The sequence below is a fragment of the Buteo buteo genome, chromosome 7 (genome assembly GCF_964188355.1).
Source record: "Buteo buteo chromosome 7, bButBut1.hap1.1, whole genome shotgun sequence".
Taxonomy (NCBI): domain Eukaryota; kingdom Metazoa; phylum Chordata; class Aves; order Accipitriformes; family Accipitridae; genus Buteo; species Buteo buteo.
The window spans coordinates 2,606,890-2,624,475 of record NC_134177.1 but is presented as its reverse complement, the minus strand read 5'-3'; the positions used below and the strand labels follow the sequence as shown (position 1 = coordinate 2,624,475).

Here is a 17,586-nt window from a genome sequence, read left to right as displayed (position 1 = left end):
TGACTTTGAAAGGATTACGCACCAAGAAAGGATATTGAAAACTTACCTTTTTGACTTCTTTACTTGATCTGAACGTCTGTGGAACAAAGGAGTCACTTTCAATAGCTTCAATTTCTTTTACTCGTTTCACTTGCTCTAGGAGGGTGGCTTGGTCTACAAAGAGAAGGTGTAATGTCAGTATACATTAGTGTAAGCCTATGATAAATGCCGTGCCTAAGCAATGTCTTGAATATATTTTACAACAGTACATACCAGGAAAAAAAAAACCCAACCCAACTTGTAATGCAGCCTAAAATAATCTGTTACAAAGAAAAAGTCTCTCTTTTAGTAAAAATAACAACAGTGAGTTGGCCATTATTGTTCAATGTATGATATCATTCAAGATGCTAACTTAAGAATTTGCTAGAGATGTCCTTGCAGGATAACTGCTAGATTTATGGCATGAGGATTTCCTGGAGAAGTTAAGGATTCGGGGACAGTGCAGACAACTCAGTGGAGTACCATCTGTATGTTGCAGTGAAACTACTTCTGCTTGTATGGAGGTGAATTTGGCTTTGGCTGCCAATGTCCCGAGAGATGTGCCATCACCTGTGTTCTCATGACAAGCTAAGTGATTAGTTTGACATTAAGAGTTACATCGTTAGGTGAATTTGACAAAACAAAATATCTTGGAATCTGGTAATAAAATGTTCCTAACATACACACTAAATATTGTGTGCTCAGGTGCCAAAATTGCAGCTGTTTAATCAAATGAGCAAAATTGCTTCTTTATTGTACTGTGGGGTCTTACAGTGCACTTGTATTTCACAAGATACTTTTGAATCCCAGGCTGAGATTTTATTTTGATGAAGTGAATGCAGCTCGCAGTGACGTTCCGATAAAGAAGAGCAGCTCCTGCCAACCTTGGTATGAGCTACACTAAACACGTAGCTGGGGTGCTGTCAGGTAGGCTTTGCTAGTTCTTTCAGTGCTCAACCAGACAATCTTCTGGATAGATTAGAACGGTAGGAAGTGAAGAGCATTCATAATGCAAGATATACTTCTTTTTAAAAATGAAACTACTGATGGATGACAGTGAAGTTTCATATTACGGCTACGTTGATCTAAGTTGCCAACGGGATGGTCTGACTTCTCTCTCCCCCGTGCCCCTGGTGCAGTCTGGCATTACTCCCTTTGCCAAAAGCTAAGTGATTAAACCAGCTCACTTGGAAGGTGAAAGCTCACGCTTGTGCCACAGTCTAACAAAACAGGACATCGTCTCCAAAACTTTGCTGCCAGACTTACAATGCGGCAGCAACATCATGCATAGGCTGAGCTGGTGCAAACTCTCTTCAAGCTCAAATTTGTTTTTAAAAGGTTTTGTACTGGTGGGCTTGATGTCAGAGCAGGTGTACCTGCACCAGCCAGAGTTCAGAGGCCAGCTGTCTGCTAACAATTATCAGCACAAACTCTGTTTTTCTGGATAGCTTAGAAGTGCAACTGTGTCTGCCCGTGCCTCTGCGTGGCTGAGCGATCTGGTACTGAGGAGGTGAGCTCATGAGTCACGGAATTGTGGTCTTGAGTGACAAAGTAAAAAGGAGATTGCCAAAAAGATGAGGAAAAAGCAACCTAGGATAGAATAGTGCTATTTTTTCAGGTACCTGAAGTTCGATCAAATATTTCATGAATACACAAGAATCCTTTAAACACTATATAAACCCAAATCTAAATAAAAGAGTAATTGTAATTATATATTTGTAGTGCCTACATATATATGTATAAAAGATAACATTTCTTGTTCTAAAGAAACCAAAGTATATTTAAAGTCAGGAAAAGTGCTTGCAGACAAAAAGAGCTTGCAGAATTATTCAGAACCTCAGAAGTACCAAATTCTTTCCCTGTGTACAAAATTCTAAATCCAAATTCATCTAGATATACGCATACACTGCAAAATACTATTTTGTGCAAGAAAAAATAAATGTAACTTGCATCCTTTCGCAATGACTAACCACTGAAAACACATTTCAGTCTATTAATGATAAGTAAGCGGAGCTTCACATAAGCAAATAAACTAATGGCAGCTCAGAAATATTCCTGGGATGGACGTGCACACACTAAATTAACAACTTCATTTTTTACCAACAGGTTGTACCGCAAAACTGTTTTGTTTTCAGTCCTGGGTAGTATGGCTTGTTCATTAGGGTACATCTGACACAAAAATATTTGCTTTACTGTCTGTTTCATTTTCTGCTTCTTCAGATTCACAGCTCAGTCAATCTTCCTTACTGCGGTGACAAGCAAACCTCGAATTCATTCTGCTAACTGCATGCTTTCGTTTAAAATTTTAACCAGTTTGTCTTCATCTTACTTACTTATGAATACCATTTGCTTTATACACAGTACGTTGGGGCCAGCCTGAAATGGTCGAGGCACTGTATCAGGGAGTAGCAGACAGTTTTTGCTGTGAGCCATATTTATAAAATAGGTAAGGCAGACAAAAGATAGGAAGAGCTGTAACTTTCAAGCAGCGAACAAGAACCTGCCCCGTTGCTTAAAAAGTATTTGGGAATATTGTTTAGTCTCTATGGATGTGATGAACAGAAAAATCAGGAACACGCTAACTATTTCTGCATATGCTGAATGTGCAGAAAGTCAAATACACTGATTGCTGAGTCTGGATAACTGCTTGCAGCGCTCTGACTGCTTCAGCTGGTGAACTCCTACCTGACTGTTGTTTTAATAACTTCACTGAAGCCAAGCACGAGGTTTGCACCGCTGTGGGAAACAGTGTGCCAAAACCTGCTGGGGAAGCAAGGCTGTCCTCAGCTGGAGAGAGGGTGATAACCAGGAGGGACATGGTCCGGGACGCGCTGGTTCCTCGCACGCCCGGCCACGCGCCCCTGGGAGGGTTTTGTGGAGCCTCAGTAAAGCTTCTGCTCTGGCAAGGCTGATGGCAAGAGCTGCGCTACAGCAAAGTGCATGAGTACATCTTTAAGCCTGATTCTTTTCAATTTAGAAGGAAAAAAATCACTTGCTTACAATTAAGCTTGTGTTTAGAAGTTCTGTTGCCTTGCTGCTAAAGTCTTCTTTTTTAAAAAAGATTCCTAAGGATGCCATAGGAAGTATAAAAACAAATATACTAATGCCCTATTAGGGAGAGGGAATCGTAATTCATCAAGCTCTTGGGTACATCTGGTCTGAAGGTAAATAAAGGAGTGGTAAGTGTACCTGGTAGTGACAGTATTAAAACCAGGTATCAGAGAAAGGCAGGTGAACATAGATTTAAAATCAGTTGCTCAACTCTTATTTCACAAAACCTACGGTCAGTTCCCAGCCTGTTACCTTACCTTACATGAATCTTATACAAACCTATGGGAATGACAAATTATTAAGGGGGCAAAAATCACTAAATGTTTAGAATTACATCAGTGACATTAACTTGGGGAAAATGGACTGGAGGAAGCATAACCCATTAGCGTATGATTTTTTTGACAAACACATTATTGGTAGATAAAATGACTTCCATATGTTGTTTGTCAGATGTCAGTAGAAAGGATATGTATTTCATAGTAAAATCAAAAATAATGGAGTCAGAAAGCTAAGAGGCTACAGACAAAAAAAAAAAAATCAATACTAACTCATTGCACAGCAAGTCTTTTTACCGTGTTATAGCGAAAAAAAGAAACTAAATCTTGTGTGAGGGCATGTTGAGGCCGTTTTTTATGAAAAGGCGATTCTAGCAGCAGTCACAATTACCGTTCCTGTCACCAGCGCTTTCCTGCTGACGCTCGGCCGTGGCTATACCGCGCAGCAGCAGGGCTGGGGGAACCCCCCTGTGGGGAGCCCGGGGGCAGCCTGCACCCGGCCCTGCACCCCCCCAGCGCACCCCCCGGCTTAAAAACATGCCTATTTATGCCCCTTACCTTAAAACTGATGCTAGTCGGGCAACGTGTAGTTAATGAAATTTTATAGTAATCTAAGGATTTTTGCCCCGGTTACGTCGGCCATGGAGGATTTAACTGGGAACGCTGTCCTTCAGAGATGATTCGGTATTTTACACTTCCCATCTATATTTACATCTATTCACATCTCCCCATGTATATATAAATATATATACATACACAGACATCTTTTATAGCTGCTATTTTCATATTGCATTCGTCTGTATTAACCATAATTTGAAATGTCACTTTAGAAATAAAATGTGTATTAATCCTTCAGATGCCACCCCAAAATTTCACACACACAATAATTAGAAACACCAGAGAATCGGATAAAAGAAAAAGTAACTTGCCTGCAAGCTCTACATAAAATATTCCCATTTCTTTGCTTATTTTTAAAGACAAAACTGGTGATGAAGCCTGCTAGGAATTTAACAAGTGTTGAAACAGATGCATTAAACGACTAATATCTTGTGAATGACCCATTAAATAAAAACATATTTTAAATATTCTTGTATAATCTTTAGGCATAAATTTGTAATGCTTACTGGATTCATTGCTAATCTATAATCCTGACCATGAAAATGAACCCATGCCCTCACCTAAAGAGTTTTCTTTCAAGCGGGTCTAACTTAAGAATCAAAGCAATGACATAATATACCTAAAATATTCCTCAGAATGTATGTTTCTTCATATTTTACTACTTATATTTAAAGGGATAGAGCTGGTTAATTTCACTGACCCATTTAAAATGTAATACAGTTTAAGTAATATGCTTTGAAATACTTACAGGAAAAAGTTGCTATTTTTTCTGCTCTTTTGTTTATGAGTTGAGGATTAAAAGATGAAAACACAAATAGATACCAGACTAAACAAACCAACTAGAGAGGAAAATATTTGCCCCTTCATCCCAGTTTCTTTAGGGTTAGCTTAGGTGATACCATACAATTTTTCTACAACTGTATATATACAACTGTATGGATACAGGAACAACTGCATTATAGAACTGTGTGTTTTTTCAACAGAACTGTGGTTTTTCACATGCCCGGTGCTTTTTAATTGCTGCCTATTTTTACTTAAGCTGCACAAACGGAGATATTCAAAGGAAAACGAAGTTTTAATCTAGACAATTTGCAGCAGGAGAGACAAAAATCTACATGGCTCTAAGACATACTGTCTTCTACAGCGCACTGCACTGAAATATTTCTATTAAACAAAATGAAAGCACCAGGAGGAGGAGGGAAAATCCAGCAGGATGGGTGGGTTTCACTTCATTTTTGTCACCTCTAGACTTTACAAAACTCGGAGCTCTGTTTTTTAGGGATTTTTCTCCCCCCTCAAATCTTTTCTCCCTGCAGGAGACAATTAGCAACGGCTAACGGGGGTTATGAACCATAACCCGACCCAGGTGCGCACGCTGGAGCCCACAGGTATTCGCGGACCGTGACCTCAAGTCCCGACGCCGTTCCCGGCATCTGAGCGAGGATGCCCGGGCTCACCGGCCGAGCTGCGCGGAGAACCTCGCTGGTGCCTTCAGCAGCCACCTCGGGGCTGGTGAGACCCTCAGAGGCGAGACCTCCTGCACCCGCCAGCCCGGTACAACCGTCTTATGGAAAACCGGAGCGAATCAGCCAAGAAACGAACTGCTCCCGCCAGCTTTCGTGTTCCGAGGCCCTTCTCCCCCTGCCTGGCTCGAGCCAGGTAAAACCCTCAGAGGCGGTGGGATCCCCCCCAGGGATGAAGGCCACCTCACCCCCGGTTTGCCACCCGGGCTGCCTCGCAGCCCGGCGAGCAGCCCGGTCTCTGCGGGGCCATTAGAGGGAGGCACCGCCACGCACAACGCCGGCCGCATCCCCGCCTTTGTCTGAGGCGTTCGGAAAATTGCGGATGATTGAGCCCCGAAGATGCTGCGAGCCGAGCATCCCTGCCGGGGTGCCCGCCGACGTGCGGCCAGAGGGGGAGTGGGGATTAGTTTCAAAACTACCTCTTCCCTCTAAAGACTTTAAGTCACGATAAAAACTGCTTGATGCCTCCAACGCTTCCGGATCCCCTTAGCTGAGTCGAAGCGCCGTTTCAACACTTGGCCACACTATTTCCTAGCTGTTGAGATCTCCAAAGAAATAACTTCTTCCAGCCAAAGTCACAGGCACAATAAAACGCACTCCAAAATGAGCAACCGTGGCCAGAGAAAGTTTGTATTGTTAATTTGCATTCTTCAAGCTTAATTGCAAGTACTCTGGTACTACAATTATGATGTCTTAAAATAGCATGTTCTAAGTACCCTAGTACTTACTAGAGAGAGTACTGCAGTACTTACCATTTGCTATTTTAATGCATTATAATGATAACTTAGCTTTCACAGTATTTTAAAACAAGTCTGGACACTAATAGCTTTTTCTTTAAAAAGACTGGAAGTATTTGGTATAAAATCAAGCAGAAGAGACAACGAGAAACTTTAGCAATCGAGTTCTGAATTTAAGAACATTTAATTTAAGCAATTTAAGAACCTTTGTATTTCTGCTCTAGCCATGCATTTAACCTGCACACAGGTTACCTCCACCCTTGCGCTTCTCACACGCTTGCTAGTTCCTCCATTCACTCGCAGTTTGAGGCCTTTTGGGGTACTTTTGAAAAAATTCTGGGAAAAAGTCAAACTCGGGTAGCAAAGTGGCAGGAACAAGCCCTAATACGCTTAAGATTGCCGAATATTTTCCTCCCCTGAGTAGAGGGGGCAAAAGAAACCCCGGCCGGGGCCGGCAGCGCGCGGGCTCGGGGGGCCGGTGAGCTGGCTGGCCGTCTGCCGGCCGCCCCCCACCGCCCCAGAACCGCACGCCAGCAGCCCGCCGGGAGAGCCGGCGCAGCCGGAGCAGGGCACACCGCATTTGTCACTGTGGCTAATATCAGAGATACGCCGCTCTTTTTTCTCAGCACACAAAAGCAAGATATGTAATTCAATGCTCAATTTACCCTTGTCTCGTAGGAGATTTTTCCCCGCTAATTGATAGAAATTAAGCCATTAATCAAGCCACTAGCCATCATTCAAACCAGGGAAGATGAATACAAACTTTCATCATAACCACCTTCCCCATTTTAGTGTTCATTAGCATTAATTTTTAATGCAATTATGCTATTCTTTTACGCTGAGCTCATAAATTACTGCTCTTTTGTTGCTCGCTGGCCTTGTAAAATCCAAGGTAATGCTTTGTGCTCTGATCTTAAAGGCAATTACTGGGTTCTTCTATCTTTTATATATCTCCATCCCAAATAACCTCTATATTGTATGTACAAACTAACGAGTGTATATATTACATATACGTATAATATATAACAATTTGTCTATGTTAAACCTATACACGTATCTATTATACACACTCAGATAAATAAAAGTATTTCTGTATCGTGCCACACCCCACTATATACAGGGATTCAACTGTACAGAAATAACAGTAAAACGTTATTGCACACTGGATGTACAGAAAAAAAATGGGTGTATTGCAGGCCACGTTGGAAATAAGATTAGTAGCTGAACTTGGGCTGTGGATGAGGCACACTGTACGACATGTAGGACAGCAGGGCTGAAACTTTTTGCAGGTGTTCAGGCTTTTGCATGGACCATTTTTTGTTTACACTTCAAAAAGTGATGCTGAAAGCTGAAGATAGGCAATTGCATGTGCCCAGGGTGGTTTTTTTTTCTATTGTATGTTATATCATGTGCTAACATCCACAGAGTCCTTCCAAGATGCAGTATTTAATATGTGTATTTTAACAGTCCCATGGTATCACACACTGACACGCGGTGCCACCGTGATGCTCGGTGTCAGTAACGGTAACTTCCATGCTTTTATTCCAGTCCATATATTGATTCTCAGTAACACATCAGGGGAAATGCACAGCAGCTACAACCACCTCTGGTTGCCCTCAAACACTGAATACAATTTAAGTGGCTAAAGGAAAAATGAAATGTAGATTAGCAAATTATTGTTTGTTTGCTTTTAATTATTTTTCTGCTTCTTTCCTGGGCCAGGCCTTTAGCTGGTACATGAAATAATACCATTCACACCAGCTAAACATCTGTCTAGCACCAATAAAATATGATACATGTATTTAAAATCCCATTTCATCTAGGCCTTAGCCAGCATAAACAAGACAATTCTCAGTTAAGTGTCATGCTTATCCCATAGATTCACTCTGGTCTCTCAGATAAATACCCATCTGACATGCAGTAAGTACACATGTAATGTTGGCACGGCCACAGAGATCAACAAAAACCCATTTTTTAACAGAAAATAAAAGACTCCACACAAGGGATTGTGGTTTAAGCAAACGGATACAGTTTCTGTTAAATTTAACCAAAGGAACAGTCTCCCCTAGCTTCACAGGCTCCTTAATTCATCCCTTTTTTCTGGCGAACACAGACATGGGCTCCACACCGAGATGCTCTAACTTGCTTCTTTACGATGCCGGCAGCCAGCAAAGCACTGAACAGTCTCGGTGCTGGCACAAATGCTGCCTGAAACAGCATGGGCAGCAAAACACACATAATCCAGTAAAACCATCAGTACGATGCTCTTTCTACTTACTTTCTCACTTTGAAGTAGGTAGCGCAGAGGTACGGGCGTGAATATGGATGTGGCTGTAATATGTAAACTGCGGCCGGCCGAATAAATGAATGTATTTTGCGATTTACACTCTTTCCGTTATCCCCACTCTATCAATCTGCCTCTGATGCAACTTGTAACACTACAAATCCTGAAACAGTTTTCAGAGACTTGCTTCATGAAAAAAAACCAACCCACAAAGCAAACCTGACCCAAACCAAAGGAAGGCAGCAAGGCAGGCTGTTCCCAGAATGGGAATGCTGCCACCCAGGCCGATTACCTTGGCCTACGATGATACCCCAATCCCAAACGTTCTTCTAGCCAAAGACATTCCTATTTTTTCTCCCAAGTTTGGTAGAAAATAAAATTTGAGATACCAAAAATACCTTAGCCAAAGGTTTTGCGAGGTCTTGCAGAGCCCACTTGCAAAAGATTATTCTAAATCCGTATTGATGACCCTGTTAAGCCATTGCTTAAGACTTCTTTTTTACATATATAGATTATATGCTGCCCTGATAACAATACTTGTAGTGAAGACTGCCTAAGCATTCTGCTTAAAGATCCTGCTTTGAGTTGCTTGAACCTGAAATGTTTTGGGTTAAAGTCTTCCGCGCTCCTATCTACCCCACGCGTCATGTCTTGCAGAAGATTTCAGTCTAGCCGTTTAGGAAGACACAGTGAGATGGCATTGATTCACCAGTTATTGGCAAACTTGACTACTAAACATTCAGTTACTGCTTTTGCCCTCCTAGTCAAAACCACCCTCATCTAGTCAAACCATAACACTTGGAAATCCTGTTTACTCCTGCTTTACCAAGATTTCTTATTTTTCAGCCCCAGAAGACTGAAGATAGGCTCAATATACAAAACTTTGCATGGTTTGTTATGTTCAACACACATCTACAGGCTTAAACCCCTCAGACTTTAAATGTTGCTGCTGCTCCAGGTGATGGTGAAGACAATGGTTTAACAGAGCCAGGCGTCTGTTTCTCTGGAGCTCTCCGCAGCTCCTGAAGTAGGGATGAAACCACGCCAAGTGGAAATGAAAAAGCCAGGAGGCAACAGGCATGTTGCACAAATGCAAAAATGCGTGGCAAAAGAGATGGGGATGGAGGGAGAGCTGGTAACATTAATTGCAGTTAATGTGCCCTGAAGAACGGCGTCCAACACCAGACTTTTCCTCCATCTCACGGGAAGAATCGCAGCATGGCTGTTAACCACCCTGCCCGTTTTCTGCGGGAAATACAGGGTCTGGCCAGGCTGACGTACCAAACAAATCACGTGTGGCAACTGAAGTAAACGGGAGCCGAGTTTGGGTACATAAAATGCAAAATTAAGTATGCTGAAGACAATGTTCTGCTTTTAAAGTTCTCCAAAGCTGAAACCCCGTTATAATTCTGTCTCTGCTCTCTTCTTAAAACCCTAGAATTAATCACCAGGCTGTTGTGAAGATAAAAGCATTAATGTTTGTGACACGTTGAGATCCTGTAGTGATGAGCCCCCAGAACAGCCCGTGAAGAAATTCATAATGCTGCTTTTAAGATGAGGTTTGAATAGCTACAGTCAAATAAAGTACAGATCTGCATATTGAATAATGAGAATATAAAATAATTAATAGTTCCTATTAACTAAAGACTGTCTAAAATGAAACAACACTAACTGAGGCAGAGACCTGAGGAAAATTATCCACTTAGAAGTCATAATGCTTGATTCTGTTTTTTTCCCTTAATTTCCAAGTGTTTGATTTGTTTTAATGCAGAGGTGCAGTTTTGGTGTGTGCGTGCACGAAGGTACATGTGCATTTGCGCACACACACACAAACGTGCTCCCTTCTAGACACAGCTCGGCATAGGGCCACGGAGATAACGCACGGGCTCAAACCTCTCCGCTAACAAGTACATCGCTAAACGAGATGCCAAAATAAAGAAGAGTAGGAATGGATTTCAGATTTGGTTAGCCTTTCTTTTTATATTCTTTAAGAGTATTTCTCTGCTCCAAACCTCTAAATCAGCTAATCCCTTTCACCCACTTCGAGGACGGAGCCTTCCCAGGTCACAAACAATCTTTTTTCCCTTCGTGTCCCTTTTTACACAGCAGACAACCTTACCAAGTAAGTAGAACCAATCCCGCGTACCAGCAGCCAGCCTAGGTATCGCTGCAGGGTCCGTTTAACCCACGTGCACCCTGCATGCGCCCTGAGCTATATTTAAGTGCAACTGGAGAAGCATGGGGAGGGATGCTGGCAAACTAGGATGGGCTGGAGGCAAATCAAAGACCTAAAAAAAAAGGGAAAAAACCCTTTTCTTACAATTGCTATTGGAGAAAACAATTAGAATAAATTCTTTCTCTGGGGAATATGTGTAGTAAAGTAATTTTCCCCATGTCCCAGTACCCGGAGCCCCCAAAGGCCTCTCTCCTGATGGAAAAAGGCCTGGGTACTGGTGGAGACAGGGTAAAGCGTCCCTCCAGCCCTCTGTTGCTGTTGGCACGAGTCCTTTAAGCCAGCCTCAGCCCAAGAAAACCTAAAACCTAAGTGGCTGACTGTACTACTCAATTTTTTTGTTTTAGTCAGCAAAAATCTTCAAAGAAAGGGCGTGCAGTGGGTTATTTGGGCAAGGGGTTTCCTCCACGCCTGCTCCCTTGTCCAGGGAAGCCCCGGCACTGGCCACCTACCCAGCTCGGGCAGGTCTGGAGCTTGGGGCAGGTCTGGAGCTTGGGACAGACAGGACTAAGCATTCGACACCGCGCACTCTATTTACCATTTATTTGCCCTTTGCTGTATAGTTTTGTTTGTTTCTGTCGCATCTGTTGGCTTCTTTCATTTTTCACACATTTCTCGCATTTCAAAAATAGCGTTCAATTCATCCTCACCCTTGTAAAATTTATTTACCCCGTGTATTAAATGTATTTTTGTTTAAATCGGAAAAGAAACTGATGATTTGGAGACAACTACAAAGTGGTATTTCATTGCTGGAAGGAGCCTACGCATGATGTGGTTTTACTGTCAAAATGTAGATCTGGGAATTTTGCCACGTTAAATTATAGGAACACAGGCCCAGCAATGGGGTAATACCTTAATGCTTCAATGTGAAGGAAAGTAAACATAACTCAATTAAAATGTGTACTGTGGGGATTTTTCTGACACTCTATATACTTGGGAAAGCTGCCACCTACCCTGACCTCTCTGTTATAATTATGTATGTCATCTTAAATGTCATTAATTTAGTCTGTATTTCACTCATCCTACATGTTTACCGAGTGTCTGGGTTTTTTCCTTGACTTTAATAACCTATCTTTTTCCAGTGAAGAAAAATACTTAAATAAAACGAATGACACAACTTTCTTGCAATTACTTTGGAGAATGGGAATATAGCCTTAAAAATAATAACTAGCAAATATTTAGATGTTTGATGCTTTGAAGGTATGTATTTCTTGTAAATTCAGCGTGATGACTTACACATGAACTTAGAGGAAATGCGTATGTTTCTGTGGGGTTGTAGTCTAAATCAAAAAGATAAGGCTCTTCTGACTGCAAATAATTAATTCATTTAAAGTCCACAGAGCCATTTCTCATTTACATTGAGCAATGTATTCAATTACTCCTCTAAGTATACATTGTAACACAAAATCAGACTACAGTTACGGTACCCTTACTGATATATTTGACTGTTGCTGCTTTCTAGCTCTCTATTTCATAATGTTTAATTATCAAGCGTGTTCCTTAGAACTAAATGGCTAAAATAGCTAAATGATCTTAAATGATACACAACTTTTAAGAAGTATCCCTTTAACATACGGATAATTTTCCACTGTAATTTTTCAGACAGCCTCACAAACGTCAGGAGACAGCACCCCACAGCAAGCACAGGACCGGAGCAGAAACTACTTGGATCCATCTCCATCACGCCGTATCGACACAGAAAAAGAATGAAAGCAGCTGTTCGTACACTAATGATTAGTCCTTCGGTACAGTTCAATAAGCACATGAGAGATTATATAGTATGCACATATTTAAGTTAAAATAATCATTAATTTTTTGCAGCGGAGTAAGGAGCGGGTGGAAGGCTCGCTCAGAGGTGCCAGGCTGATGGGGCAGGGCGAGCCTCCCGCATCCGCAGGCACACGGAGTCTCCTAAAGCCCTCGCCTGCAGATTGTCCTTTTCTTGTTTCAGCAGCCTTAAAATACGGTCTTGGAGACCCTAATCCTTCATTTGTAGTTCACAAGGCAACTATTTGCAAAATCTCGGAGTTGGCTGATCATGCGGCAGTCCCCAGAATATCGAGGTACAGACAAGATCAGAACCCGTAGCTGGGCTACGTAGGGGCAGCAGCAGCTACACAATAGCTGCAGCTTTTGAGAAGAGAAAAAGCGTAATAACAGTAAAATAAGACATTACAAGTTTTGCCCATTTAAAGATGTATTAAATGGAAGAGAAACCCTCTCCCCCCAAATCCACTCGGCATTTAAAAGGCCGTCTACCTTTCACTTAGAAATAGGTTTGCTTTAATTTTCACAACTTACAACCCACAAAAGCGCCTATACTATTTACTAATTTTCCAGCTGGTAAATTGATTTTGTTATGTCTTTATTTGCTTCTAATGCAATGGGAGCACCACTCCAGTTTTTAGGTCCTCAGTTTGCATCGCAGACACAAACAATACAGCTAGCAGCTCTAGGAAATTGTCATTACTGCTAGAAGCCAAAAAGCAGAGTCTCTACCTACAAAATGTCTTCATATAAAGCACTGTGAGTACTACAGTTATTTTTAGGTATTATTTTCTACATATATTTAGATTTTGTAGCCACCTCAAAATTCTTCAACTACGTTTAATTAATTACTTGACAAAGAGTTTTAAACTTAAAATGTAAATACTGTATGCCTTTCTTGAGAAAAAGAAAGGAAATGTATGTATCCTCTGACACGTATGTAAGCCTGAAATCCCAGAGGCGTACCTTTATTGCTTCACAATTCCCTTTTTAAGTATAAGCCCAAGAAAGCTCAACCGTACACTGGGAGAATGAAAAGAAAATGATTGGAATAGTCCAGGCAATCAAAGAATAGGCTCTCCTTTCCTTTGCTTTGGTTCCTGGTGGGAAGTTGGTGCTTTCCCCCCGGCTGGGAGCTGTGACGTAAATTGATTTCTTTATTTGCTTCTAAAGTAACGGGAGCACCACTCCAGTTTTTAGGTTCTCAGTTTGCATCACAGACACAAAGAACACGGCTAACAGCTTTCGGAAATTTTCATTACTGCTAGAAGCCAGAAAGCAGAGTCTTTACCTAAAAAACCTGTTTACATAAACCACTGTAAACCACACCAGGACTTGGCACGAGGACAGCGTGTCACGACTTTGCTCAGTCTCTGCTATCGCTACCAGAGTTGCTCCCCGCTTCTGACTTACTAACTCTGTGGCAAAAGCCCCCCCAAAAGTGTTATTTTTGCATCTATAGCTGCTGTGGAAATTCAGGTCAACTCTAAACACACCAAAACATTATGAAAGCGTTTCTGGCGGTGATGGTGTAATAGTTTTTGACTGAATTGATTGTTCCCTGACAATACGCGACTCAGCCTTGCAAATGCATCAACTGTGTAATGAGGAGCTATTAAGTCTATTGATTTTCTGATTCCAATTGATAGCTAACAGGCCAAAGCTACACATCAATATTTGCGTAACTAATACCCAAGAGCTAACAATTTTGACAAATGAAAACCTCAGTAGACCAAACAGTGCAAATTAATGGAAATTTAAAGACCAAACCTCAGAATTTAAGTGAAATATTTTATGAATGGATAAATATGCCTTATATTTCTGGAGGATTCTGGGTTTTATATGGGGGAAATAAGTAAATATATAGAAACTCCCAGAAGGTTGCTCTTTTCTTGGTACCTAAACTGGTGAATTCTGCAATACAGAACAGCAAATCCGAGATGTCAGCTCCTAAAAATAGACTGTTTCAAAATAAGTAATTGAAATTGAATACTTCTGAATAATTTGCTAAATCAGACAAAACACATGCATATTGCAATGGTACAAACACATCTCCAGATTGCACAGTTCTGTATATAGTTATTAACACAACTAGAAACCAAGATCTCACAATCTCCCCTACCCTTGGCCTTTCTTCTGGTTTCACATTTTGTTGTTGTTGTTGTTTCTAAATAAAGTTGGAATATCAAAAAAGAAGCAGTGAAAATATACTTATAGCTTCCTCTTGAGCAGGATAAATTTTCTTTTTTTTTTTTCCTTTTCTTTTGAATAGACAAAATGAATGCCTAAGGTAGAGGAGGAGATGATGATGACATTGGCAATGCGTGCAGCATCCGCACGTCCAGCCCCCCTCTTTCAGAGCAGCTCTTCACCTGCGACCAAACTGGAAGACTTCTCTCCCCCTTCCATTTTCTTGGGACAAAACAAATCCATTGACGGTTGTCCACAACCCGTCTTTTCAAGATCTCTGACCACTCTCCTCATGCTTCATCTTTGCTGCCTGGGAATATTCAAGGGGCTTATGAGGGGACTGAAAATCAGATCTTTTTACTTTCCAAGACGAGAACTCCCGTCCCTTTTGCTGCCTACTCGTTTCACACACCGCTGTTTATCTTCCCTTTTAGAAGCAGCTTTTCAATATGTAGCTATAAATTTTTTTTTAAATGATTGAAGTCAGATAACTAATTACGTGATTGCTTTACAATCCCATTACCTTAACTGATGCTTGTCTCAGACTTATCCTTTAGCACAAATAAATGCCATAAAGACAACAGTAAAATACACAACATTAATGAAGTACAGAAGCCATTTTGTTTTTTATCTGTCTTAAATTTTGAAGACAATTTCAAGACTTTTAATTTGTAAAAAAGGGCATAAATTTCCCTGTGAAAGAGACCATAAGTTTAGCTGTATTTTCACTTTTAGAATAGAAGTAGTTAAAAACTGACTATTAGATGGTCTTCTGCAATTGGCTTGTATGAGCATGCCCCACCTCAAACACCTTTTCAAAGACAGCAACAAAACAGAACTAAGGTGCCAATTTTTCATCTAAAAACGTGTCTTTGAAAGGATTTGAAATAAAATATTTTTTAAAATGATGCTGATGAAACACACTGACTTATGGTACAGGTTTCCAGGTTTCCCTGGAAAAAAGGTTTCCCCTTTTTTCCAGGAAGGGAAAAAACCCTTGTTAGTTGAGGTTGTAGCTTTGAACTGTCACCATCTACTTATGGAGGGAGAACCTGCTTCACGCTTTACGCGCTTCGATATCTTTACAGATGTAAAAATAAAACTTTAATTATACCTGCTGTATTTTCTAAAATAAAATGACTCAAATACCAGCTTCGAAATTATTTTCATATTTATGCACATCTTCTTGATGTTGTATCTCTCCTTAAAGGATCCCATGTACTAATGTGCTTCATTCCAGGAGAAAAATTATCTGATTTTTTCCCTTCATAAAAAGCGTAGGAAAAGAGACAAATGCTGCTTTGTATTTTAACATAGAGGCAAAGCAAGAAACTTCCACAGATGATATAAGGGAAGTTATTATTTTTAATCTATTTTTCCTTCAATTTCCTTACAATTTCCCTGTAACCATCCGCAGGCTTTGTGCATTGCTTCCCTGTTCCATGGATTTTCAGCTAACGCATGAAATAAAGCCTTATTTTAGAGTATTCATATGCAAACAGAAGGATTAAAATAAAATGTTCTTCTTTCCAGGTGAAGTATGCATGGAACAAGAGTGGCAATATTTCAGGCAGGACCCCTTCACTCCACAAAGTGCAGCTGGCTCAAAGCAAATCCAAGCAAGATCGACACGGAGGAGCTGTGCACAATTATCTGTGTTTCCATCTTTTCCTAGCATTGAACTGCAATCGTGTAAATTATATCTTTTTCTTAAGAGGCCACGGTGTTATTCGAAAACCTATCATCTCAGGAATTGCGGTTTTAAAGAACAGCCTGCTAAACCAGCATTTCCCCAAATGACGCCTTGTTTTTCAGCCGCCTGCGCCCAGTTTCATCCCCAGGAACCCCATTTCCAGCAAGTCTGGCTCCTATGGATCAGGAGCCCTGTCGCTCCAGGTCCACATGCCCAGGCACCAACAAAGGCAAGAAATTTGGGAGACACATTCCCAGTCCCACAGTCACCATTCAATGCTGGTGAACACTAAAATATACCACATTTATGATGAAAAATTCATGGTTTCTTGCCATTTTCTTTGCCATTTCTGTAATCACCAAGGATAAACTTTTTAAACTGAGAGAGAGATTTGCAGGTTGAACATCTTGCTGATCACTTCCTATTAATTTAAATAAATCTAATAAAAGGAAATAATTTTCGAAAGTTTTCCTCAAAAACTTAGTTCTGCAGAGTGCAAGTATGCATTAAAAATATATCTGGAAGAGCCCATCTTCTGCATGCATGAATCACAGCAAGCCTTTACAGTCAAAGGCTATTTCATATCAACACAACCCTATTTTCTGCTCATGAAACTTCCATTCTGATTCACATTTTTTACATAAACCCAGACAGCAAGTGGGTAAAAGGCATCCAAGACATTTTAAGGACAGATTGGCCATCTCGCGAAGGAACTCACTGCAGTACATAATGTTTCCTAGTGGGAGATGCCAGGGACCTTTCCTGATCAATAGAGCCCTATATTAGCACACTTCTTATTTTTACAACACCTAAACTGGAAAACGGCATTTAATGGCTCGTGTAGGTTTCCTGACAAACGGCCATTCCGTCTATTGTATTTGCTTTATTCCCTTTAGAACTTCATCTTCAAAACCGTATTTTACACAGACAACCTGCAGCTGGAAATCCAGTAAACAAAATTTGAAAAGCACAATACAAATGGCAACCGTAGAAAAGCATGGGAAAAAAAGAGCTGCACAAGCACAGGATTTCTTTAGCAAACATCTTCAGTTAATTTCTGCAACACGTAATATTTCAAGACGAGTTTCCTCTTCTCTGCTTATTCCGCCCTTCAAGAAACCCCAGTCCTCGCAAGCATGTGATGCTTGTGATAAACCAGCCAGGTTCCAATGGTGATTTCATTAGATTAACACCCCC

The 17,586-nt window shown here is 40.9% G+C and overlaps 1 protein-coding gene across 2 annotated transcripts in view; it reads right to left on the bottom strand.

The window, feature by feature from the left end:
• The window catches only part of RSRC1 (arginine and serine rich coiled-coil 1), a 177,640-nt gene that overhangs the window by 3,563 nt on the left and 156,491 nt on the right, over positions 1-17,586 (bottom strand). For both annotated transcript variants that reach the window (XM_075031280.1, XM_075031281.1), the window contains one exon: positions 47-153. In XM_075031280.1, the coding sequence (XP_074887381.1) occupies positions 47-153 (107 nt within the window). The remainder of the gene's footprint in view (positions 1-46; positions 154-17,586) is intronic.